This window comes from Musa acuminata, chromosome BXJ3-1 (assembly GCF_036884655.1).
Source record: "Musa acuminata AAA Group cultivar baxijiao chromosome BXJ3-1, Cavendish_Baxijiao_AAA, whole genome shotgun sequence".
In the NCBI taxonomy this organism is placed as follows: Eukaryota; Viridiplantae; Streptophyta; class Magnoliopsida; order Zingiberales; family Musaceae; genus Musa; species Musa acuminata.
Window position 1 is genome coordinate 12,879,483 of NC_088349.1, and position 24,823 is coordinate 12,904,305.

General features: G+C 40.9%; 2 protein-coding genes across 4 annotated transcripts; one reads left to right on the plus strand and one right to left on the minus strand.

The window, feature by feature from the left end:
- Positions 1-8,723: 8,723 nt before the first annotated feature.
- On the plus strand, positions 8,724-9,212 carry LOC135629191 (inactive protein RESTRICTED TEV MOVEMENT 2-like). The gene has a single exon (XM_065136382.1). The coding sequence runs from the start codon at positions 8,724-8,726 to the stop codon at positions 9,210-9,212; it is 489 nt and encodes a 162-aa protein (XP_064992454.1).
- A 7,919-nt stretch (positions 9,213-17,131) lies between these two features.
- LOC135628142 (protein AIR1-like) lies at positions 17,132-23,460 on the minus strand. 3 transcript variants are annotated; one of them, XM_065134623.1, is made up of 9 exons: positions 22,860-23,460; positions 22,658-22,765; positions 22,408-22,566; positions 19,961-20,122; positions 19,592-19,708; positions 19,383-19,490; positions 19,162-19,312; positions 18,719-18,951; positions 17,132-17,381 (listed from the first exon to the last, which is right to left on the minus strand). In XM_065134623.1, the coding sequence occupies exons 1-8, from the start codon at positions 23,241-23,243 to the stop codon at positions 18,911-18,913; spliced, it is 1,230 nt and encodes a 409-aa protein (XP_064990695.1). In that variant the 5' UTR covers positions 23,244-23,460; the 3' UTR covers positions 17,132-17,381; positions 18,719-18,910. The 3 variants fall into 3 exon arrangements, with proteins under 3 accessions (XP_064990695.1, XP_064990694.1, XP_064990693.1); XM_065134622.1 differs by having other exon boundaries at positions 18,719-19,312; positions 22,658-22,759; positions 22,860-23,459; XM_065134621.1 differs by having other exon boundaries at positions 18,719-19,312; positions 22,860-23,459.
- Positions 23,461-24,823: the final 1,363 nt, after the last annotated feature.

Here is a 24,823-nt window from a genome sequence, read left to right on the forward strand (position 1 = left end):
GAGAGCGCTGGGGTTGAAAGGCGACTGCGTTGATGTAGCTGTAGCTGCTGCGACCCAAGGGGCGATCGCCGAGCAATGGGGTTGAGGCTGCAGTGATGGCAACCTGTGGTGATGGCAACCTGTGGCTGTGGCAGAATATGCTAAGCAAGGGGGAGGCGGCGTTGATGCGGTCGATGTTGAGAAGAGGAATCGGTGTTTCATGCACTGCTGGGGTTGAGGCAAGGCAGTGTACTTGCTGCAGCTGCTGCGTTCGCTGTTGGAGGGTGGCTGCTGCAGAACGAGGGGTTGGTCGTTGGCCGGGAGCAACGAAGGTGGTTACAATCGGCGGCTGCGGCAGCAGAGGGTGCCACTGTTTTTGTTGCTGCGTGGTGGTTGCTGCGTACTCTGTTTTTGTAGCACCACCGAAGGAGTTGGCCGGAAGGATCACGAGCGGTTGAGGAGAAGACTACGGTGGCTGGCAGCAACGGTGGTCGCTGGCCGGAGCGCAGCGTTGGCGGTGGAGAAGGAGGCAGCGAGGGTCGCGGCCGGGATCGACGGCGGCTGCAGCAACAGAGGAAGCTCTGTTTCTGCAACCGTTGCAACGAGGGCTGCGGCAACTGGCGGCTGCGGCTGCGACCCAACGGGGGGGGGGGGGGGGGGGGCACGGCGAGGGTTGCGGCTGGGGGGCGGGCGGCGGTGATCGAGCGATCGGGAAGCAGCGGCGGCAGTGGAGAAAAAGGCAGCGAGCGTCGTCGCTGGCCGGGAAGTTACGATGCTGGAGATGGGAAACAAGGTGCTGTGTTTCTATTGCACCATAGCCGGAGCCACTGGCGATGCTGGCAACGGCGGTGCGGCGGTCAAGAAGGAGGCAGCAGTGGTGGCGCGGTTGGAAGCAGCGTCACCAACGATCGCCGACGAGGGGAGGTCGAGCGGCTGCGGCTGCGACCCAAGGGGAGGCGGCCGGCGGTAGTAGGGCTGGGATGGATGCTGGCAGCGTCGTCTCCTGGCCGGGGAACAGCTGCGGCGATGGTCGCCCGCCGGGAAGCGAGGCGATGGTGGGTGCTGGCCGGAGAGCAGCAGCGGCGGGTGGGCTGGCCGGAAGCAGGGGACGCAGGGGTGGCTGCGGCTTCTTCTTCCTCTCGTGTTTCTTTTTTTTTTTTTGAACGAGATAGGGCAGCGAGGAGGTCGAGCAGTGGTCGAAGGTCACTGGCCGGGGAAACAGCGACAACGGTGAAGAAAGAGTTGCCTTGTAGTGGTGGTGGGGAAGAAGGGAAGCAAGGCTGAGGCGGGCTGCGCCAAGGATCATTGTTCTGAGACCAAATGGTAAGACTCTGATACCAAATGATAAGACCATAAAGTCTTATCGTCGCTCTGATACCAAATGATAAGACCCTAAAGTCTTATCGCCACTCTGATACCAAATGATAAGACTCTAAAGTCTTATTATGGAAGAAAGGGGATAAAAAGGGAATGATAATGATCGCTTCGAGGGGATCGGCCTCCTAGGGTTTGTCGAAAGACAGAATAGTATTTTTCATAGATAATTGAAAAGAAGCAGTTGCATCCCTATTTATAGAGTTCCACCCAAAGTGTTGAATCTCGTATTTTGATGATGAAACTACTTGATATATGTTTATGATTTAATCTGCGTTTTGAGTGACGCAGGATGCTTCGATCAGGATAAGACAATTAAAGCAGGAAAATCATATTGTGCCGAAGGAACATGTCAGAAGATTGGACGTCGGGCCGGTGGATCGGTCGACGTATCGATAGAAGGCTTCAGGCCGTGGACTCGGGCATCGGGCCAAGAAGAGCGGATATTGCACCAAGGACATCGGAGTTGCGGAGTCAACTGGCCGATTGAGCAATAGGCCGTAAGAGAGGACGATGCGCCGAAGAATCGAACGAAGCGTCGAGAGACCAATGACATGCCGGACAACTTGATTAATGCTTAGTATTAATTGTCTAGATTTAAGTTTGTTTTAAGTGTGCAGGATTAACTACGATGGAAGTAAGACATGCAGCAGGAGTTGCACCGGAGTCAAGACAATGATCACGTTGGGAGTTCAAGAGTTCGACGGAAGTTCGGACAGTCGTCGGAGGTTCTGCGGGAACAAATCCGAGAAGTCCATGAGCTTGCCAAAGAAGCTCGTAGGAACTCGCCAAGTGGATCATCGCAAGTCCAGGAGTTTGCCGGAAGTCCGCAGGAGCATCACCGAGGGTTCATCGGATGATCGACGGAAGTTCACCGAAAGCTCGCCGGAAGAAGCGATTGACGCACCGGAGCAAGTTGCAGTAATTGTCTTAGGAAATATCGTAGTTAGCACAATGATTAAGTTGGAAATGGAAGGTGATCCCATTAACTTAATCTTGGGGCAATTGGGCCCCTGAAAAACCCAAATTGGGCCGAATGGATCAACCCATTCGGACCCTGATTTCTGCTGGGAGGTGCAACCGCCCAAGCAAGGAGGTGGCACTGCCTGGGCTAAGTCTCCGAGCGAGACTGAGTGGTGCAACCGCCACAGCCAGGAGGTGGCACCGCCTGGGCTTAGTCTCCGAGTGAGACTGGGCGGTGCAACCTCCCTTGATAGGAGGTAGCACCGCCTGAGCTCGGTCTTCGAGATCTGGCAAGAGGTGCAACCGCCTCAGTCAGGCGGTGGCACCACCTGAGCTCGGTCTTCGAGCTCTGGCAGGAGGTGCAACCGCCCCTGACAGAGGTGGCACCACCTAGAGGCTCAGTCTTCGAGCTCTGCCAGGTGGTGCAACCGCCTCAGTCAGGAGGTGCAACCGCCTGATCCCGGAATTCCGGGAATTGACAGTTTTGAGCTCCAATTTCAAACTGAGTTGGGGCCTATAAATATCCCACCCTTTCAGCACTGAAAGGGCACTCAACTTACACCGAAATCCTGATCTTGTTCTGTGATTTTTAGAGCTCAAAATTGTTGTAAAGGCCAAAAGTTCTTCTCCCTCTTTTATTCCAAGTTCTGAGCTGTAAAGAGAGGAGAGAAAATTCTGTAAGGGTTGTCTCCTAAGCCCATCAAAATAAGTGAAACTGTAAAAGGGTGGTTGGCCTTCGCCTATTGAAGGAAGGCCTCTAGTTGACATCGGTGACCTCGTCAGTGGAGGAAGCCAAAAGTGGAGTAGGTCAAGATTGACCGAACCACTCTAAATCTCGGTTTGCATTTACTTTGAGCATATTATCTTTACTGCAAACCTCCTCAAAAGCTTACTGCTTTCTGCGCATATACGATCGGGTTTCAGGCTTTGCACTTTCCGAATCGGCGTTTAGACATAAATCAGTTTTAGCGTACGATCATCATATTTCAGTTTGCGTTTATGCTTTGATTTCTATTATAACTGCAAACTTCCTTTATATCCTTGCTTAAACTGCAGTTCGCTTAATCAAGTGATTTACGAATCAGCATTTAGACGTAAATCAGTTTTTTCGTACGAATATCATATTTCAGTTTGCGCCTACTATCTGATTTGGATCATAACTGCAAATTGCATTTATATCTTTGCTGCATCTCGCTTAAACAAAAGTTAAAGTGATTTACGAATCGGCTTTCTTACCGAAATCACTTTTAATGAACGAACGCAATTTTTATCGTAGAAGGTTTTCCGCTGCACTAATTCAAACCCCCCCCCCCCCTCTTAGTGCTCTTGATCCTAACACAAAGTCCATCAGGACTTGAACTTTAATAATAAATAAATATTAAATAAACCTCTACTTGACTCTAACTGAACCAAACCGACTCAATAAACAACTGGACTAAACAGACTCAATAAACATTATTCAAAAGCTCATAAAAAGGTTCCTAACACAAACTTTTTGACAATGATTTCTATGTACCTGGACTGGGACAAGCCAAGCATCCTTTTGGATCTATCTCTATAGATCCAAATCCCCAAGATATAGGATGTTTCCCCTAAGTCCTTCATAGAGAAGTGTCTAGATAACCAAGCCTTTACTGTGGATAGCATTCCTACATCATTCCTAATGATCAGGATGTCATCCACATATAACACCAAAATGGTGACAGCGCTCCCACTTACCTTCCTGTACACACAAGGCTCATCTTCATTCTTAACAAAGCAATAAGATCTGATTGCCTCATCAAATCTTATGTTACAACTTCGAGAAGCTTGATTTAGTCCATAAATGAATCTAAGCAACCTGCACACCTTATCTGGGCAGTCCTTGGACATGAATTCCTTGGGTTGTATCATATACACCTCCTCGAGGTTCCCATTGAGGAATGTGGTTTTCACATCCATATGCCAGATCTCATAATTATAGTGTGCAGCAATAGCCAATAGAATTCGGATGAATTTTAGCATTACTACGGGTGAGAAGGTTTCATCATAGTCAACACCTTGCCTTTGACGATACCCCTTAGCCACTAGCCTTGCTTTATATGTCTCTACCTTTCCATCTACTTCGATCTTTTTCTTAAAGATCCACTTACAACCGATGGGTACAATACCTTCTGGTGCATCAAATAGGTTCCAAACCTTGTTGGAGTACATAGAATCCATCTCAGAATTCATAGCTTCTTGCCACTTCCCGGAGTCTATACTCATAATAGCCTCCTCGTAGGTTTGAGGATCAATATCTCTCAGGAGGATGGGATACTCTGCCGGACCTACGTAAAGTTGGAACTTATGTATTAGGTACTTGAACAGACTCGGACTGTAGAGTGGTGCTTGAGTTAGGTTCTCCAACCTCGCTCAACTCTATCATGCTCCCACTGTCTCCGCCAAGAATGTGTTTCTTCTCAAGGAACATCGCTCTCTTGGATACAATGACCTTTTGGTCCTCGAGATGATAGAAATAATACTCACAAGTTTCCTTGAGGTATCCCACGAACTTGCACCACTTCGTCCTTGATTCCAACTTATCGGGGTTGTGTCTTTTAACGTGGGTAGGGCTGCCCCAAATCTTAACAACCTTAAGATCGGGCTTCTTTCCTTTACATATCTCTTATGGTGTAGACACTACCGACTTAGTTGAAACTCGGTTCAGAAGGTAAGTTGCGATCTCTAGGGCATATCCCTAGAATGAGATGGGTAGGTCAGTGAAACTCATCATAGACCATACCATGTCTAACAGCGTACAATTCCTCCTTTCAAACACACCATTGAGCTGAGGTGTATAAGGAGGTGTCCATTGGGATAATATCTTATGGTCCTTGAGGAACTGAGTAAACTCTGTACTTAAGTACTCACCTCCTCGATCTGATCGAAGAGTCTTAATACTCTTTCCAGCCTGGTTCTCCACTTCATTCTTATACTCTCTAAATTTCTTGGAGGCCTCGGATTTGTACTTCATTAAATACACATGTCCATACCTTGAGAAATCACTAGTAAAGGTAATGAAGTAGGAGTAACCACCAATGACATGAGTTGACATGGGTCCACATACATCACTATGTATGAGTTCGAACAGCTCAATGACTCTCTCCAGTTCCACTAAATGAAGAGTTGGTTAGTTTTGCACGAAGGCAAGGCTCGTAAGTTGCATATGACTCATAGACAAATGGATCTAGATATCCATCATTTAGTAACTTTTGAATCCCGCCCTCCTGAATGTGACCTAGCCTACAATGCCATAGGTATCCACTGTTCACCTCATCTCATTTCCTCTTAGACACACTTACATTCATGATATGTGGAGTAGTGTCTTGCATAAACAAACCATTATACAATGTTCCTTTCGTGATGAACTCATCATCTAATAATATCGAACAACCATTGTTCTCAAAAACTAAAGAGAAATAAACTTTTGTATATGAACAAATACTAGCAGGCCATAACACGTAGCGGAATCAAATGGAATCACAATCAAATAGAACACCAAGATTTACATGGAAAATCCCTCCAATGTGAAGGAAAAAAACCACGGGGCAAACTAGAGATAATCCACTATAAGAATAATAAATATATAAATCTTAATCTCTTGTCTAAAACCCTAGCAACAATCACAAGAGAATAACTGGGATACAAGGATCATGACACTGTGCACAATATCTAAATTCTCCCTAAGTAATCACAGCAAGAACCTATTGTAGATCTGATGTAACCTGAGATGAGAACATTGCTTAGATGATTGAGAACAGTTTCTCTGCGTTGTCCTTGTCTTCTTCCCTTTCTTTCTCTTGTTTTTCTGCCTTGTTCTCCTCCTTTCTAAATCAAGTTCCTGCAGCAATTTTCGCTCTTGCTATTGCCTTTTTTCTGTCACTTTTCACAGCCACCACACACTCCCTAATTTGAATTTAGGGTTTGGTGAGAAGGGGGTAGACTGTGGGCTGCTAAAGTTCACTATGGGCTGAATCTGTGGGCTGTCAGCCCAACAATCAACGCATGAGCTTGACATAACATATAGACACCGGTGCTAGATGAAGATGAAGATGATGGTGGTCCCTTGGGCTTTCACTTGGGTCACCTCCAACAGGATCATAGAATTTGAAAAGGTCTTAGTATCTGGCAAATCCACGAGGGAGAAGCCGTCTACTGGACCACGGCCCTGGAAGACAAACCAACCTGAATTAATATACCTGATGACGATGACAGATGTAGCTGCAAAGGGTATTTGAATATGACAGTATCCTCCAGAAGATTCAGCAAAGGGTGCCCAAAATGAAATGTAAGTGTTCTCGCATGACTAGCCACTTGATGGACCTTTTGGATTTGGCTATATACTCCTCTTAACATAGTCGATGTATAGCATTATCTTGTTCCAGCACAATGTAGAATCATCTTTTTATTCAGAAATACAATTTTGGCATATTTCCCATGGAGAGTTGCAGCTACATCTGTCATCGTCGTCAGGTATATTAATTCAGGTTGGTTTGTCTTCCAGGGCCGTGGTCCAGTAGAGGACTTCTCCCTCGTGGATTTGCCAGATCACTAATTAGACCTTTTCATATTCTATGATCCTGTTGGAGGTGAACATTTCAATGTATTTGCAGCTGGTTTGAGAACTGCCGACCGTGTGGTTACTGTTAGCCATGGTTATGCTTGGGAACTAAAAACACCCGAAGGTGGCTGGGGACTGCATGAGATCATTAGTGATAATGACTGGAAATTTCGAGGTATTGTTAATGGGATTAGTACAGAAAGTTGGAACCCTAATTCCGATGGCTACACAAACTACTCTTTGGAAACTCTTCAATTGGCCAAGGCTGCTTTGCAACGTGAGCTTGGTCTCTGCCGGTCCGGGGTGATGTTCCTATCATTGCCTTTATCGGGAGATTGGACTATCAGAACGGCGTAGATCTCATAGCAGAGTCTAGGCCATGGCTTGTCGGTCAGGATCGACAGAGAGTCATGCTGGGCACAGGAAGGCGAGACCTCGAATATATGATTCGGGGAATCGAAAGCGCACATCGCGACAAGGCCGAGTCATGCTGGGTTTTCTGCGAAGATGGCTCATCGAATCACAGCGGGTGCCGACGTCCTACTGATGCCATCAAGATTCGAGCCTTGTGGACTGAACCAACTTTATGCGATGATGTACGGAACTGTTCCTGTGGTGCATTCTGTCGGTGGTCTAAGAGACACTGTGCAATAGTTTGATCCACTCGATGACATTGGCTTGGGTTGGACCTTTGAGAGGGCAGAGGCAAGTAGGATGAGACACACACTGCAGCATTGTTTAGACACATACAGAAACCACCAGAAGATTTGGGAGAGACTGCAGGTAAGAGGGATGATGCAAGACCTTAGTTGGGATAATGCTGCTCAGCGCTACGAAGAAGTCCTTATTGCGTCCAAGTACCAATGGTGATTCCCTCTTCCTTGAAAGGCCTGTTGTTGATGGAACCCTATGTTACCAAGCAATGCACAAGATTTTCTGGTGAATCTTCTACATACCTCACTAGTTTGTCATCTCTCGGTGCACGAGTTCATAACCGATCAACCGTTCAGTCGCAAGTTTATCTGTACTGTGTGAAATATGTTATGTATTGTTTTTACAGTTTCCTGTGTGAAATAGATGTTGGAGCTGAATTATCTCTAGCCTGCTGCTGTGATGTCTTTAGACAGTAAGTTTCTGAGTAGACTTCTTCCATATCCATCAATTGTTTTCCCTTCTGAAAGATATTGTGGTTGCTTTTCATTTATATGATTCTGACCTCTGGATTAACAAAAAACTACTCTTTCTGCATTGATCCATGCAAGGTATAGCATGAATCTCCAACGCAGCGAAGCTTGCATTTCTTGAGAGCCTTCAATTGGCATCTTTTGTAAGCTTACGATGATGCAAGAATCATCGCAATCTATCCAACCTCAGCAAGAGTGGAATAGAAGAGTGGAGGGCACACGAGGAACCCTTCCCTTTCCCAAGCTATGAGGTGACCCAAGTGAATGCCCAAGGGACCATCATCTTCATCTTCATCTCGCACGAGTGTCTATATGTTATGTCAAGCTCATGCGTTGGTGCCCATCACATTGTAAGCACCCGATCAGAGTATGACATGGGAACGAGGCGGCAACCCAGTGTTGGGTAGCGTGCTTACCATGATTTCGTGCCTCCCCACAGGTTGATTCAAGAGGAAGAGGCGGATACGATCGTCGTTTCTCTCGAAGGCATGCTTTCTGTGTTTCAATTTGATCAATTCTTTAGATTTGATTAGTAGTAACGAAAACAACGGTATGACTCCATGGGGAATGTATGTAGAGATCCAAATCCTGCAAAGTAACACAATTCTTCGTTCTATTACATATACCATCCGATACGTTTGATGTGCTTCCATTTTTCAAGCATAGGCTTCGTGAAGGAGGAACTCAATGTACAACTCGACAGCGACGGGAGAGTAGTTGTCAGCGGACAACGTCCGACGATGGACGGCCGGTGGAGCCGCTTCCGCAAGGAATTCCGAGTGCCGGAAAACTGCGTCCTCGACAAGATCAGTGCCAAGTTCGAGAACGGACTTCTTCATCTTGTCTTCCCCAAGTCCATCACCAAACCTTCTCCGCAAGACGACGGCAGCATCAGGAAACAAGGAAGAGAGGAGGAGCAGGAGAAGGTTGGGAAACAAGAAAAGGATCAGGTCAAGGAGGATAAACCAAGGGATGGCGAGAAGAAAGCAGCAGGTCGGGGTGGTGTTGGATTAAGGCTGAGGCAGATGAAGCTTGAGATGGGCAGACTGGAACGTGAACTGCGCGACACCAGGAACTGCAGGCTTTGGCTGTGGCTGCTGTGGTTTCAGTGGGGGTGGGATTGTATCTAATCGTAAGCTCACTTCCACACACACAAATACCGGGTACCGGGATAATATGTAGTTAGCTAAGATTAATATCCGATATTTATACTTTAAAAATAGTATTAAAATCTTTATATTTATGAAAGTAAAATATTTAACCTCAATTCTTCTCGCGTTATTAACTTCGTCAACAGAAAAAATCATATGCAAAAAGGGCACGAATGAAAAATGATAAAAAAACAATTTTATTATATTTTAAATTATTAATTTCATATAAACTTTTCACTCGTATCGTGGAGGCTTTCATAGAAACTTCTTGTTGCTTTCCACCCCTCTGGTTGCGTTGCGGGCGACAGGCCAACAGTGGCACAAGAGGTTGGTGGCGTTCTAGATGAGGTCCTGGTGTCATCTCCGATAGTGATCGATTTCATGAATATATTATATCTAAATATTTCATCAAAAATATAATTGATTTAGAGAATTCCCTTGTAATTCTTTAAATAAGATAATATGATATAAAATCAATAAGATATAAAAAAGATTATAAAATCTACATGCTTAATTAAAAACATAAAATTTAAGAACTCCTAGAATAAAGTACTTACGGTTAAGGCCTTGATCTTTTAGTATTCTCGGTCCTTGATCTGTGATCATTCCAAACATTGTTTCCTCTCCTTATATAATATGAAAACATTTTTTGAGAGGATATTTAGTCTCCTTCTAAAGGTTGGTTCATCTCCTCAAGTGATATGAAAATAATCTTAAGAGGATATTTAATCTCTTTCTAAAGGTTGGTTCATCTCCTCTTGTGATATCAAAATAATTCTTAAGAGGATATTTAATCTCCTTCTAAAGATTGGTTCATCTCCATTTATGATATGAAGACAATTCTTTAGAAGATATTTAATCTTCTTCTAAATGTTGATTCCTCTCCTCTTATGATACGAAGATAGTCCGAGGTGATGTTTCTATCATTGTCTTTATCGAGAGTCTACGAGATCAAGCCATGACTTGTCGATCAGGATCTACAAATAGTCATGCTGGGCACAGGAAGACGAGACCTTAAAGATATGACTTGGGGATTCAAAAGCACACATCGCGACAAGACCAGGACATGGATTGGGTTTTCTATGAATATGGCTCATCGAATCACAACAGGTGACGCATACAGAAACCACAAGAAGAGTTGGGAGGGACTGTAGGAACGAGGGATGATGCAAGACCTGGGATAACGCTGCTCAGCACTACGAAGAAGTCCTTATTGTGGCCGAGTACCAGTGGTGATTGCATGTTCCTTGGAATGCCTGTTGTTGATGGAACCCTATGCTACCTACCAGTGCATAAGGTTCCATGGCCTTCTAAGGAACAGGCATCACCACTGATACTTTGCTACACTAAGGACTTCTTCAAGCAACGTTATCCCAACGAAAGTCTTGCATCATCCCTCGTATCTGCAATCTCTCCCAACTCTTCTGTCATCATAAATGTGTGTGATAAGATTTCTTTAACTATATGAGAAAATCACTCTATTTTGTTGAGGAAAATCCTTCCTCCTAATCTATATAAATAGGAGAGGGAACATGTTAATGTATTCCTCTTGCCTTTGGCCAGCGATCAACGTCGCTGAGAAAAGTGAAACTTCACCCTTGTCTTCGGCTAGCGACCAACGCCGCTGCAGCCACATTCCTAATAGGCTCCAACAACGATATGCTCTTGCCCTGTTCACAAAGTCTCTCGCTTGTAAACTATTCTTTGCATCGATCCAATATTGGTATCCTTATCAAGAGCAATCTTGTGGGGGCATGATAGAAGATAAGATTTCCTTAACTATATGTGAAAATCTTAACTATATGCTCTTGCCTTTGGCCATCGATCAACGTTGCTGAGAAAAGTGAAACTTCACCCTTGTCTTCGGCTAGCAACCAACACTGCTGCAGCCACATTCCTAATAGGCTCCAACAACGATATGCTCTTGCCCTGCTCATAAAGTCTCTCGCTTGGGGGGCATGATAGAAGATAAGATTTCCTGAGGAAATTTCTCTATTCTATTGAGGGAAATCCTTCCTTCTTTTGAGGAAAATCCTTTCTGTTGAGGGAAATCCTTTCTCCTAATCTGTATAAATAGGAGAGGGAACATGTTAATGTATTGAAGCATTTTTCATTTCTTCAATAAAGTTCTTTACTTTTTCAATAAATCCTTCCTCCTAATCTGTATAAATAGGAGAGGGAACATGTTAATGTATTAAAGTATTTTTCATTTCTTCAATAAAGCTTCTTTACTTTTTCAATAAAGCTTTTTCAATAATTGTTCTTATCTTCTATTATTTTCATCAGTAAAGACCAAGTTATGCAATGCTTTTAAGTATTATGTCCAACCAAAGTTTAATATATGACCGTCTGTATGAGATGAAGAATGTTAGGCCAATTGATCTTTCTAGATTTTCCATGCAAATCAAAGGACGTCATGTTTCACTTACAACAACATCATCGATACACAAAACGATATGGAAACAATTTTGTGAAATAAAATTCATTGACGGGTGAGAGAGTATTTCCAATTGCACCGTTAAACATGTACACGTATAATTATTTTAATAGCAAATAAGATTTCCTTAATTGCATGAGGAAATTTCATTGGATAGTTGAGAAAAATCCTCTCTTCCCACATGTATAAATAAGACATTGTATTCAATCATTTAGATATACTTTTTATCATTATAATTTCACTTATCATGATATCAAAATCTCTTTCCTCGAGCAAGCTCCATTCTCGTTGGTCGACGAGAGCAATCGCTCCTTGCTGAGCTCTGTCACCTTCCGAGGAAGAACCTACGTGACATCTCCATCATGCTCTCTGTTCTTCCTCAACAGAACTACCTCAGCCACATCTCGTCGGGCTACTCCTGTACCTCTCTGGTCACATCCGCCGCTGCTCTACGACCTTCTATCTTCGTCACCTGTGCTAAACTGGTCAGCGAGATGCCCGTCAATAACTCTCATACACTCGAGAGCTAAGCTGATCGACGACCCACAACTTCCTCATCTCACCTACTGCTATTACTGTTACTGCAGCAACGACAATACAACTTCCTTGTTGATTTGCAACAACAACCATCGCTGAAGCAACATCACCACCTCCTCACATTGCTGTGGACGCTTTTGACGACTGATTTGCTCTCGATCTGATCCTGTGCTTGCGCTTGCACCGAAAACGAAGATCGTCTTTTCTACTCGGCAAACAACAATCACTCTTAGCAATGATCTTTTGATCAGATCCAAACGATGCTCGGCGACTGCTTCTCTACACCTCCCCTTCAAGACTTGCTCTTTCGATAAAGATATCAGCTCTAAGGATCTGAGACCTCATAAAGGGGCAAAGACGAAGATACCTCGTCCGTCAGCGATGGCACCTACTGCAGCCACCTCATCGCACGCAGTGACCACCCACACCAAAGCACATCAAGGTGTTGCAGCTCCGGGAGAGACCCACTTCGAACTCATGTGACGATTTGCATTGACGCCTTTTTCCTCCCTGATCACTACAGCAACCATGCCCAAGAATAAGCACGGTCCACTGCACCTCGTCGTAGCCATCTTCGACTCTCTTTTTATAGCTGACGACTCTCGTGCTCCTGTAGATATATATCCTCAAAATGTCTTCATCGTCTTACCTCTAACACTCTAATTATTATTCCCATAGGAAATCACAACACTTATCAACATACAGGCCTTATCACCATCAATGCTACAGCACTCATCCCCTTCAAATTATCCAAAGACGACAACTATGCATATTGGCGTGCATAATTTTCTAATCTCCTATTTGGCTATGATTTATTAGGCTACATCGATGACTCTCTCAGTTGTCCATTAGCAATGATCAATATCTCAAGAGACCCAGTCAGAAGACACCAAATCTAGCCCACAAACTATGGCTACACCAAGATCATCTCATCCTCCAAGCTATTCAAGCCTCTGTTGCCAGGTTCATCGCCCCACTGATATCTTCGTGTATAACTATTGCAGAAGCTTGATATAAATTGCAAACCATCTTGGCAAATTTCAACTATCAAGGTGACAACTTCAACTTTCATCAAACCTGGCATCCTGACCTCACAAGCCAACAAACCAACAAAGAGTCGTTTGCCAGCTAAGTGATAAAGTTGGACACTCTGCGAAAGTCTGTCGGTCTCAACCCCGACTTCCTACTTCATCCCGGTGACCTTAGGCGAATCTTATGACTACTCCAACTACTAACCAACCAAATTGGATTGTGGATTCTGGCACCTCTCATCACATCACCTTCGATCTTCAAAACTTGTCTATGTACAATAATTATAGCAGAAATGAAGATATCATCATCAGTGATGGTAAAGGAATTCTCATTACTCATACTGGTTCCACAATGCTTAATTCACTCACCACAACCTTTGCACTCGATGTTTTGTGTGTGCCTCACATTAAACGAAACCTCATTTTTGTTTCTCAATTCTGTAAACAAAATAATACCTCGATTAAATTCTTTCCTGACTCTTTTCTTGTTAAGGATTTGAGCACGGGGGCATCCTTAGTCCAAGGCCAAAACAAAGAGAACATTTATGAGTGGCCGTCAGCTTCGTAAATAACCCAGCCCAATGTTCACTCTTCAGTTGTAGCTCCAGTTGATTTGTGGCATTGACGTCTTAGTTACCCTTCATCCTTTATCCAACAAAAATTACTTTTTCATTATTCTATTCCTACCTTTAATACCAATAGCACTATAATACATTGTGATGCTTATCGTAGCAATAAAAGTCATATACTATCTTTTGGAACATCCTCCATATCTTGCTCTAAACCATTTGAAATTATTTATATCGATGTTTGGGGCCCTGTCTCAATATCTTCTTTTGACAAATTCAGATTTTATATATTTTTGTAGACTATTTCACTAAGTACATATGGTTATATCCACTCCACCATAAATATGAAGTTTCAACAATCTTTACCAACCTTAGAAAGTTGGTCGAGAATTTTTTTCATTCTTCTATTATAATAGTTTACTTTGATGGCGAAGGAGAATATCAAACCTTCACATCCTACCTCACAACTTATGGTATATAACACCTCAAGTCACCCCCCCCCATACTCCTCAATTAGTTGGTTCTGTCAAATGTAAGCACCAACATATAGTTGAAACTAGTCTCACACTTCTACATTAAACATCTATGCCATCAACTTTTTGGTCAGTAGTCTTTCAAACTGCGATCTATCTCTTTAATCGTATGCTTACTACGGTCCTCTAATACCGATCACCATTTGAAAAACTATTCCACAAGCTTCCAAACCTCCAGAAACTCAATCTTTGGTTGTCTATGTTATCCATGGCTACGTCATTATGCCTCACATAAGCTAACACCACAATCTAAGCCTTGCATTTCTATAGGATACTCTCTTGAACATAACGCTTTCCGATGCTACGAACCCCAAATTAAAAAATTCTTTATACCACGTCATGTTATTTTTATAGAGTTTCTTTTCCTTTTTAAAATCATGAGTATCCTATCATGCAAGCTACTCCAACAAACATACATCATTGGAGTATCTCTCAGATCTCATCCCACAAATCTCCCACAATACCATCCAATCCTTACCCTCAGGATCAACACACTCTTCCAGTTCAACAACTCCTCACTCTCTCCATTATTCCTCCACTCCCTACTTCATAGGTTTCTCATATTGATGAAGTAATACCCTTATCAATATCGCCTCTGGCTTCATCTTCCCTTAGACATCGTTATATTGACGTGCTATAAACTGGCTTGGCCAGTGTTAGTGACTCACCACCGGCTATACCAACAACACAACCTACCACTTCCATAACCCCTAGACATCTAATGACAACACGCTCCAAAAGTGATATTTCTAAACCACGTCAAGTCCTTGACCTACATGTTATAACGAACTCTTCTCTTGAGACTAGTGAACCCACTATAATTACTCAAGCTTAAAAATCTCCTCACTAGCATAAAGTCATGTGTGAAGAATATGATGCCCTCCTCCATAACTCTACATGGACCTTAGTACCCTTTCATCACACACAAATCATCATCAGTTGTAAATGGGTCTTTCGAATTAAGCGGAACCCAGATGGGTCAATTACTAGATATAAAGCACGTCTAGTAGTCAAATGGTTTAGTGTTTCATCAACGACTTTGTGTTGACTTCACAAAGATATTTAGTCTCATTGTTAAACCCACAACAATCCGAGTTTGGTCATCTCAAAAGGCTGGCACCTACGACAACTGGATGTTAACAATGCCTTTTTACATGAGACTCTAACTGAAGATGTATTCATGCAGTAACCTCTTGGCTTCGTTCATCCCTAGTATCCGAGGCATGTTTGTAAATAACAAAAAGCTATTTATGAACTTCGTCAAGCTCCAAGAGCTTAGTATACTGAACTTGACTCATTTTTTACATCAACGAGCTTTATCAACTCCCAAGTCTGATACTTCATTATTTCTAATGATAACAAAATGGAAATACAATATATCTTCTAATGTATGTGGATGATATTATTGTCATAGGCAATGATCATTTGGAGATTTAGGCATTCCTAAAGCAACTGACTGATTGATTCTCCTTCAAAAATCTAAGAACCTTAAGTTACTTTCTAGGAGTAGAAGCAACATTCACATCTTCAGATCTCATCCTATTACAGAGAAAATATATTCAAGACTTATTATTAAAGACAAACATGTAAGATGCAAAAGAGGTTATAACTCCCCTCTTTACTAGTGAATCACTTAAATTATGTGATAGAAATCCTGCTACAAACTCTACTCAATACCAATAAGTATTTGGCTCCTTATAACACTTGACTCTTACCCATCTAGATATCTCATTTGCAGTCAATAAATTATTACAATTCATGCATCGGCCATCTACTACACATTGGTCTACGGTCAAACAAATTTTACGGTATCTTAAGGGGACCCTCAATGTCTCTTTCTCTGCAAACATGCCCTGCTTCATCTCTGTGTTTGTTGATACTAATTGGATAGAGAACTTTGCTGATAGAACATCCACGTCGGGATATATTATTTTTCTTGGAGCTAATCCAATCAGTTGGAGTTCTAGAAAGTAAAAGATAATCACACGATCTACGACTGAAGCTGAATATCATGCCATCGCCACTGTTGTTGTTGAACTCAATTATGTCACAAATCTACTCAAAGAACTCAACGTCAACTCTACCTTTCTAATATTATGATAATATTGGAGCTACTTATCTATGTGTCAATCCAGTGTTGTGTTTCACTCACACATAAAATACATTACCATCGACTTCCAATTCGTGCGAGATCAAATTATCAGACATAAATTACGTGTTTCTCACGTACATACAATTGATCAACTAACAAACTTACTCACGAACCTCTCACCCGTAGACTATTTTGATTTGCATCCTTGACATAAGCTCAATTTTACGAGGATATGATAACAGATATTCCTCAACTACACAAGAAAATCTCGCTAGATAGTTGAGAAAAAATCCTCTCCTCACATGTATAAATAAAACATTATATTCAACCATTTAGATGTACTTTTTATCGTTACAATTCACTTATCATAATTTTCATTGTTCATGATTGAAAACCCAAAGACAATACAGCAAGCAAAAGAATTGACAAGCCTCGAATGAGATAAAGCTCGCATATGAAAACAAAAAGGAAGTATTGTTCCCACTAAATAAGAGTCCACTACGGCTCCGGTGGGACTGACTAAATAAATTACTGGATAATACACACACACAATCTTCTCCATGCACCTTTAAAGACCCTACCTTGTGCATAAGATCTTTCTAAAAACCTTTGTTTTCTGAGAAAATTAAAAGATAATACACCTGGGCATATTGGAGATAGATATGATGCAAAAAACTAAGCAAATTAGCATCCTCAACATCAACAACGATCACCCATATTCTTTAGAATTACTTATCTTATGATCCTCACTCTGAAACATTTTACATTGACATTCTGACGGTCTTAGAAGATGATGAAATAAATAAATTGAACAGAGATTTGATTTTGTTTAGTCTGTGATTACATGCAGGAATAACATGTAACAATGTACATCCCTAATATAAGTAAAAGCAGCAACGGGTTTTTATATGCAATATCCCACTTGCTCCAGGTTCGGTGCAGACATATCCTGAAGAAATAATATGCATATGATGAACAATTCAACTGTAATATATATGTTAGACAAAAGAAACACAACTAAAGTTGCAATGACCAATAAAGATAACTGTAAGTTGCAAACAAAAGATGTCAAGAGATGCTCATGGGCTCAGGTGAGTGAGATGAAGAGGTACCTCAAGCTGAAGCATTGGCATCCCATTCTCATCTTCTCACCTCTCTCTTTTTTTTCCTCCCCTGTATCCATGGATGTCCCATCACCTCCATTCTTCTCTTCCCATATCCTTTACAGCAATCATCACTACTGTCCTCCCCTCCCTCCCTCCAGCTTACCTCCCATCCCTTCTTCCGTCCCTTTTCTTCCCTCCTCCCTCTGCTGTTCCATCTCTCTCTCTTCCCCCTTCTCTTCCTATTCTTCTCTCTCCTCTCTCCATAACTTAAGAAATAACAATTTAAATTTCATTTCATATACAGTAACAATTGTAGGTAGATAGAAGTTATTATTAAAAATCACTAAGAGGGATTGTAGAAGTATAATTATTTAAAGGTGATAAGGCCATTTGTCCCACATTGATTGAAGAGTATGAGAACCAATGATTCATAAGTCTGTCAAATCTTCCTTACCCTCAAAGATGTTTTTTGGAGTTCATATATTTCTAAAGGACAAAATCATGTAAGTACATCCATCACCCAAAACGAACAATTAACAAGCCACACCAATGGCGACAAAACTACTAAAAATGAAATACATCAAACAAAACTAAAGAAGCTTTTATTTTGATATAATAATATAAATTTATGTTTTGATTGAAATTCTTATTTTTAATTATTTTTTATCCTATAATATTTTGTAAGATTGAGTGCATTGTTTGACACTTTTTAAGAACACTGCATCCTACAACATAGGGTAACTGCAATCAAATTCACAAGAAACAATTTAGAAAACTGAACAACCAGAGCCAACACATATTTCAGAAACAAATGACTGTTCCCTAGATTTTAAACCCCACTTCCACAACCATGGCTTCAACTATTTTGCTCGTTTTTGTATAAACAACAGTAGCCCAATCCTGCTTCTACATGCAACCATATATATATATATATATATATATATATATATATATATATATATAGTGCCTCCAAATGAATAATGGCCATCAAAACCAAAAGATTCAGGTAACTGTAAGACGAACAATCTCAAGGTAGAAGGTACGATTTGTATGTGATGTATGTGCTTTTTGTGCACCAAATATGAGTTTGTATTGATCACAACAAAATTTTTGATAACTTGACTTCAAATACCAATTCAATTTCAAAGGAAAAAATTGCACACATAAAATAGATGCTTACCGTAATCGAGATTCTCAAGCACTCTCAATCTGCTGAAAGCATAATGACAAGGATCTTTGAAAAGGCATTGAAGAGTTCTTCAAGGAGTAGCTGGGTGCAAAATAAGCATAACACTTTTCCAGGTGTGCCTAAATGGATGAACTGGTGACATGATTTCAAGGTTCAGCTCTCCCAAGATATCATAGTGAGTTGTCAGATCTTTATGCTGAAGATTCTCAGTAGTAGGTTCTTGCCTGATCATTGAGAACCAGAAGTTCCCGTGTGAGACTTCCATTTCTTACGAGTATTGGAATTTGAAGAATGCCCACTAAAACCTATTGAATAATTCCTATGACTCTTTTTTCTTGATGTCATGGGAGATGCATAATCATGCGCTCTAAACTTCTTTCTAGGAAGATCACCTGGATCATCAACAATCCAACCGCCTTTTATCTTTGACTTACCAGTTGTCATGTTCCATCTTTCTTCATATAACAAGTTCTTTTTCCTTTGACCTTTACCAAAATCACGAGGCACAGATTTAGTCCCCCTAGAACTTCTATTCTTGTTGTCAAAAGTTCGAGGTGTCGATGATTCGCCCATCTTTCTGGCAGACTGCAGAACAAACAAATTTAGAATTCTAAAAAAGTCTAAAAAAATCAAATAGGGCAGAAATTTGATAGACCTTAGTCCTCTTTGTACAACCCCGTGCAAAATGTCCTTCCTCATGACAAATATAGCATAAAGTTGGTGATGCAAGAGAAATATTCTCGCCACGTGGTTTTGCACACCCCTGAGTGAATAGAGTTATAGCCAGCGCTGTCTCAGGTTGGTTCATTGCAACAAATAAAATACCAATAACATTATATTACAGTTACAATGTTTCCAACTTACCAAGCCAGTGTGTCCGGGTTGGGCACAATTGTAACAAAATATTTCTATTGGACAGGAATCTTTGAAGTCTATACAACATAGATGACCATACTTTGTGCAAACATAACATTGTGTTTCCTGTCAAAGAAATGAGAACAATATCAAATATAGCACATGGAGAACAATATCAAACATAATTTTCATTATATGATCACCTCAGTCCTATCTAGCAATCTCAAAAAAATAAACACAGCATAATCATAAAGGAAATATATATAAGTGGTAAGCTATATGAAAAAAAATGGTCAAACCAAGTTTAGCATGTTATGATGACCAAAGCTGGAATTTTAAAAAAGCAACACAGGGAGGAGGTACTGAAGAACTGCCAACCTTCAAATCATCAGGTGAATAATTATTTGGGCATGATGACATAATATGTCCCATCTCTCCACATCTTAGGCAAATTTCAGACTCCTGAACGATCTTTTTATTTTTGTCTGGGCAGTCTTTTGCAAGATGGCCTTTTCTTTTGCAAACAAAACAATCTTGTCCCTGTAGATATGTCAATATCAACATAATGGCATAGAACAAAGGACAAGGTCCTTGAGGGAGGCATTGCATTTTCAATTCAATTCAAGAGTCAATGGTGTCACAAGGCTCTTAAACAAAAAAAGACTCTTAAATTTCAAATGCAAAGCTTGAGAGACATTACATAGGTTTAAGATGCAGAACTAAAGCATATAATAGCACAAACTATTTAAAGATTCTATACAAGGCAAGAAACATATAGGAATAGCAGAAGTACCAAAAACAGTAAGAGATGATACCTAATCCAAACTGGCATAAAAACTATACACATGCAACTCATCAAGCAGTCTAAAGGACTTTCCTCCAAGAAAAATAGGTACGTTAAAAGAAATATATAGCTCAGAGGTGATCCCAAAAATAAATAAAAAATGAACAGAATTGGACAACTAAGTGACTAAAAAACAGGAAGTGAATCAGGCTAAAAAATGATATAGCATCTTATTCATAGACAAAGGTCGATGGAAATTTGCATCATCAAATGCAGGCAAATTTTCTCATGGACAGTCACTAGGGCAGAAACTCAGCAATTTGCAGTTTCAGAGTGGAATTCAGCGCCTCCCACGTGATGGGGAAAAATTTTCCCCATACCAGTTCATCTACCAGGTAGAGACAAATGTATAGATCAATATGAACAGAGTACAACACTTTATGATTAACACTTAAGGAACTTAGATCAGATGAAATGAATCAGATCAAGGATTATATTGCAGATGTAGGACAGTAAAAGGCTACTGGATATAAATAAGAAACATGAGAAACAATAAGGCAAACAAGCCATTGCACAAGAACTAGACATGATGAACACAAAAAACACCATACTTCAAAGTTGATGTTCTAAAGGAACATGAATGAAAAAAAATTTCAATAAAGGTACCCTTATTTCTGAAGTTTTGCTTTAAGGAACAAAATCAAATCTTAATAAAATGGTGATGCTATATCGTCAGCTCATGTTAAAATAATCATTATAAAATTCAAAGAATTGATTGGAAACACGAATAAGATTTTTCAATAGCAAATTCATTGTGAAAATAGTGTTCTAGGTCAAAACATTATACTCTTAACATGATCACATGTTCTACAAAATGAATCATACAATCCAACAGTTGTCTTGAAGTCCAAGATCAAGAATGCTGCTTTGATCTTGCGTGACATAATATATATAGATCAGAAAGATCCTAAGGACATTAGAACATCCCATATGACATCTTTTCTTGCATATAAAGTAAAGCTGCTAAAGGTTTCTCTTTCCCCTAATTGTTCTTCCTTCTCCAGAAACTCTAATTGCAACTTTGGCAAGATTCAAAAATAGATCACATACAGATTCAGAAATTTTTAAAAAGTTCAAAAGCTGCATCCAAAGGACTATAGAACAACAATAGAACTACAAGAATAACAAGACATAAGGTCCCACCACCCTGCATTCAAAGGACTGTGTATTCCCAAAATTTCTGTAATTTGAAACTTGCATGCATATAATCTGCATAAATGTCATGAACCGCATAGGATATTGATCATAGAAATGGCATATAAAATAAAACCATGATTATATGTTCCATCTGTTAATCCATATCATGCAACACATGCATAGGAAATGTTTTAATTTCACATAATAAACTACAAAGTACAATCATAAATTTAGAAAACTTAAGCTAAAAAAAATGAAAAAAGAGTTTGGCTTCCACACATATACAAATGGATTATTCAAGCTCATTGTACCAAACAGGGCATGTAACTATGAGTAACTTTTTAACCTCAAAACTTAAAAAGGCAATATCACGTTTATAACACAGTATGCTGTAGCACAATGCTCATGCCACCATAAGTGAAAGAGCTCTTAATTTCATTTTCTTATAATCTTTAAAATAAAAGATCAACTTGGATAAAAAGGATGACTAGCAAGAACTACAAAAATAGTACACTTTTCTTGACAACGTATCTACCATCACTCAAACATTTAATAAGGCTGAGACCAAAAAAGGAATGCATGTGAAGACTTTGATTGCCAATTATTGTCTCATAATTAAAAAAAAAAAAAATAACTCCTTGAAGGAACTTTCTCAAGCATGTCACTACTCACAAAAGTTCTGCCTGCTGTTATTAATATAGACCATCAATGAGCAGGTAACCAGTAACCATCACCGTCAATCAATTTCCACTGAGATTATTTGGCAATCCAAACTAAAAAAGGGCAGAAGACAATGCAAATTAACATTTACTTCAGAAGAATATAAAACTGTGTGGTAGCTCACCTGTAAACACTGCTTCGAATTATGTCCAAACAATCCACAATAGAAACAAGGTTTCTGCCGCTTCTCCATTGTGCAATTTGCAGCTATATGGCCCTCTTCACCACAATTGAAGCAAGTCTCCCAATTATTCCCTCCAGGATCGAAGTACCTTACCCCACGCTTATCAGAAAATCCAAAGACAAATCAAGTCAACCCCGTCCTCCTTTGCATCAGAAACTAAGTTAAACAAAAGCAACTTATTTGGACTTACAAGAAGCTTTCGAAAAACCATATTGTCAGATACTCCATTCGCCTCAGCGATCACTGACTCTCCCTTTCTTGGTGGCTGCTCTTCATCGATTATAGCACCAATCTGCAGCTGACCAAGAGTTCCTAATCTGAAAGCGTTCTTTCAACCAAAATTTTCTACTCTCGGTAAACCTAAAGCAAGCCTCTCTAATCATAAAACTCACCACTTTTTTCTCTTCAACCTCGTGCTGCTGCTTCTTCTTTGACTTCTTCGGCTTCTTCTTCCTCTCCCCATGAGTCAGGGAGGTCAGACCACCGACAGAAGATTCGGGGTTCCGGTCAGAGACAAGCTCCGCAACGCCAGACGATGGGAAGACAGAAGAAAGCCTTACGGCAGGAGCCGGGGTCTCGGCGGCGGGAACGGGACCAAGGGCGTCTTCGGACCTCTTCCTTTTCGCCTCGCGCTGCCGCGCCTTCTCGACGATGGCGAGGCTGAGGTCCTCGTTCGCCTCCTCGTCGTCGCTGCTTCCAAGGGAAATCACGGACTGCGCCTCCTCGTCCTCGTCGGCAGGAACCGTCTTCCCCTTGGATCTCCACCTCTGGCCCATATCATTGGTGAAGGGAACCTCTCAAGTCCGGGAAACCCAAACCCTAAACCTGGTCAAAGGTTCGAATCCTTCAAATACGAGCACGAGCGACGCAAACGGCGAAGAGCGGCGGCGGCAGCAGCAGTAGGCAGAAACCCTAAGTAGCAGCAGCATAAAGAGGCGCTTTGGGGTTGAGCAGAATCACCTGCCAAAGCTTTCGGGGTTGCCGTATGCCTCCGACTCGTGGGACGCAAATGACGAGATACGTCCGAAGTCGAGTCAGCCGTTCAATTTTTAAGGGTGACTCGCACCAATGGCATCCCACGCCACCCGTGAAAGCTTCCGTGTTGATTGGACCTGTTAGGTTAACGCAATTATAAGCTTTTTTTTATTTGAGCTCAAATAGAATTCGTATTTTACTCCTTTGATTGATTCGCATAAAAGACTTCATCCAAAGTCTTCCGGTCCACGCGAGAGAGTCCACGTCAACCTCACACGTGGACACTTCGTTTTTTTTCTTTTAATAACCTATTTATGTTCGTAAAAAAGATTGTTAGAAAATATTTTTCCAATTAGCCATCTTTCTCATGAGAAAATTGTATATCCATGTAAATTGTAAAGTCAATAAATTTTGTATTTGTCCTTTAAATTAATACTTACATACTTATAAAATTCACAAGATCACATTGATCATTTTCATAATTTACCATGATATTATAATAACGTCCTAACATTTATAATAAATTGATATGAGATATGATATATATGTGACATATCATGTTTTTATAATCAACATTTTCACGTTGACTTGTTAGACACATTCTTATTATATTAAGGATATATCATTGATAAGGATGCTTGACCTTATATTAATAAGGAAATCCATTTGGTTAAGATAATAATTGACGATCTCGAAATCAAGATGAGCTATTACCCACAATTGCGATCCTACGATTCGATGCATGATCCTATAGCTTAATAATGGTTAGACTATTTGTGTAATCATTCTCGGTATTAATCATGAGCTAAGCTCAACGATCATTTATAAAAACCCTTATATGTGTCATCCAAAAGAAACTCATATTTTCTCACTGAGTTTCCTGAATCTTCGAACTTATCACTAACTTAGGGGGGTCTTTTGTCAAATTCTCATCTTTCCAACACCATAGTCAATGATAAATATGGAAGTAGATTGGATTGGTCTCATGCCCTCTTTATATATTGAACAATCGTAGATGAGGATGGCAACATGACTAAACATAGATGAGGATGTCATATTGCATACTGCTAGGTGACTGGTAACACATCATACTTCTCTAAAATTTCCTGGTGGTCAAGTAACATAATAAATTCAACCTGTGGCTTATGAACAATCGAAGACACATTGTGCTCAACACAATATTCTTAGCCTGTAAGTTCACCTGCTAATGCCAAGTTGATGGAGAGAACAGCTGACTGAGAAAGAGATGCCGCTGGATGACTTATGGACACACACAAAAGAAAAAGGGAAGCAGGTCAACAAGTACTCTGTTTCATAAGTTAACAACTAGATCATTCACATGAGAAGTCCAAAGTCATGGCATATAGACCTTACAAGAATT

Bases quoted from the DNA above. Each gene is read 5' to 3' on its own strand.
- LOC135629191 (XM_065136382.1), top strand. From the start codon at position 8,724: ATGTGCTTCCATTTTTCAAGCATAGGCTTCGTGAAGGAGGAACTCAAT.
- LOC135628142 (XM_065134621.1), bottom strand. From the start codon at position 23,243: ATGGGCCAGAGGTGGAGATCCAAGGGGAAGACGGTTCCTGCCGACGAG. The intron at 22,766-22,859 runs GTGAGTTTTATG...ACTCTTGGTCAG, and splicing joins AGGTTGAAGAGAAAAAAGTG to CTGCAGATTGGTGCTATAAT. The intron at 19,709-19,960 runs GTTGGCAGTTCT...TTTCTTTGACAG, and splicing joins ATTCACCTGATGATTTGAAG to GAAACACAATGTTATGTTTG.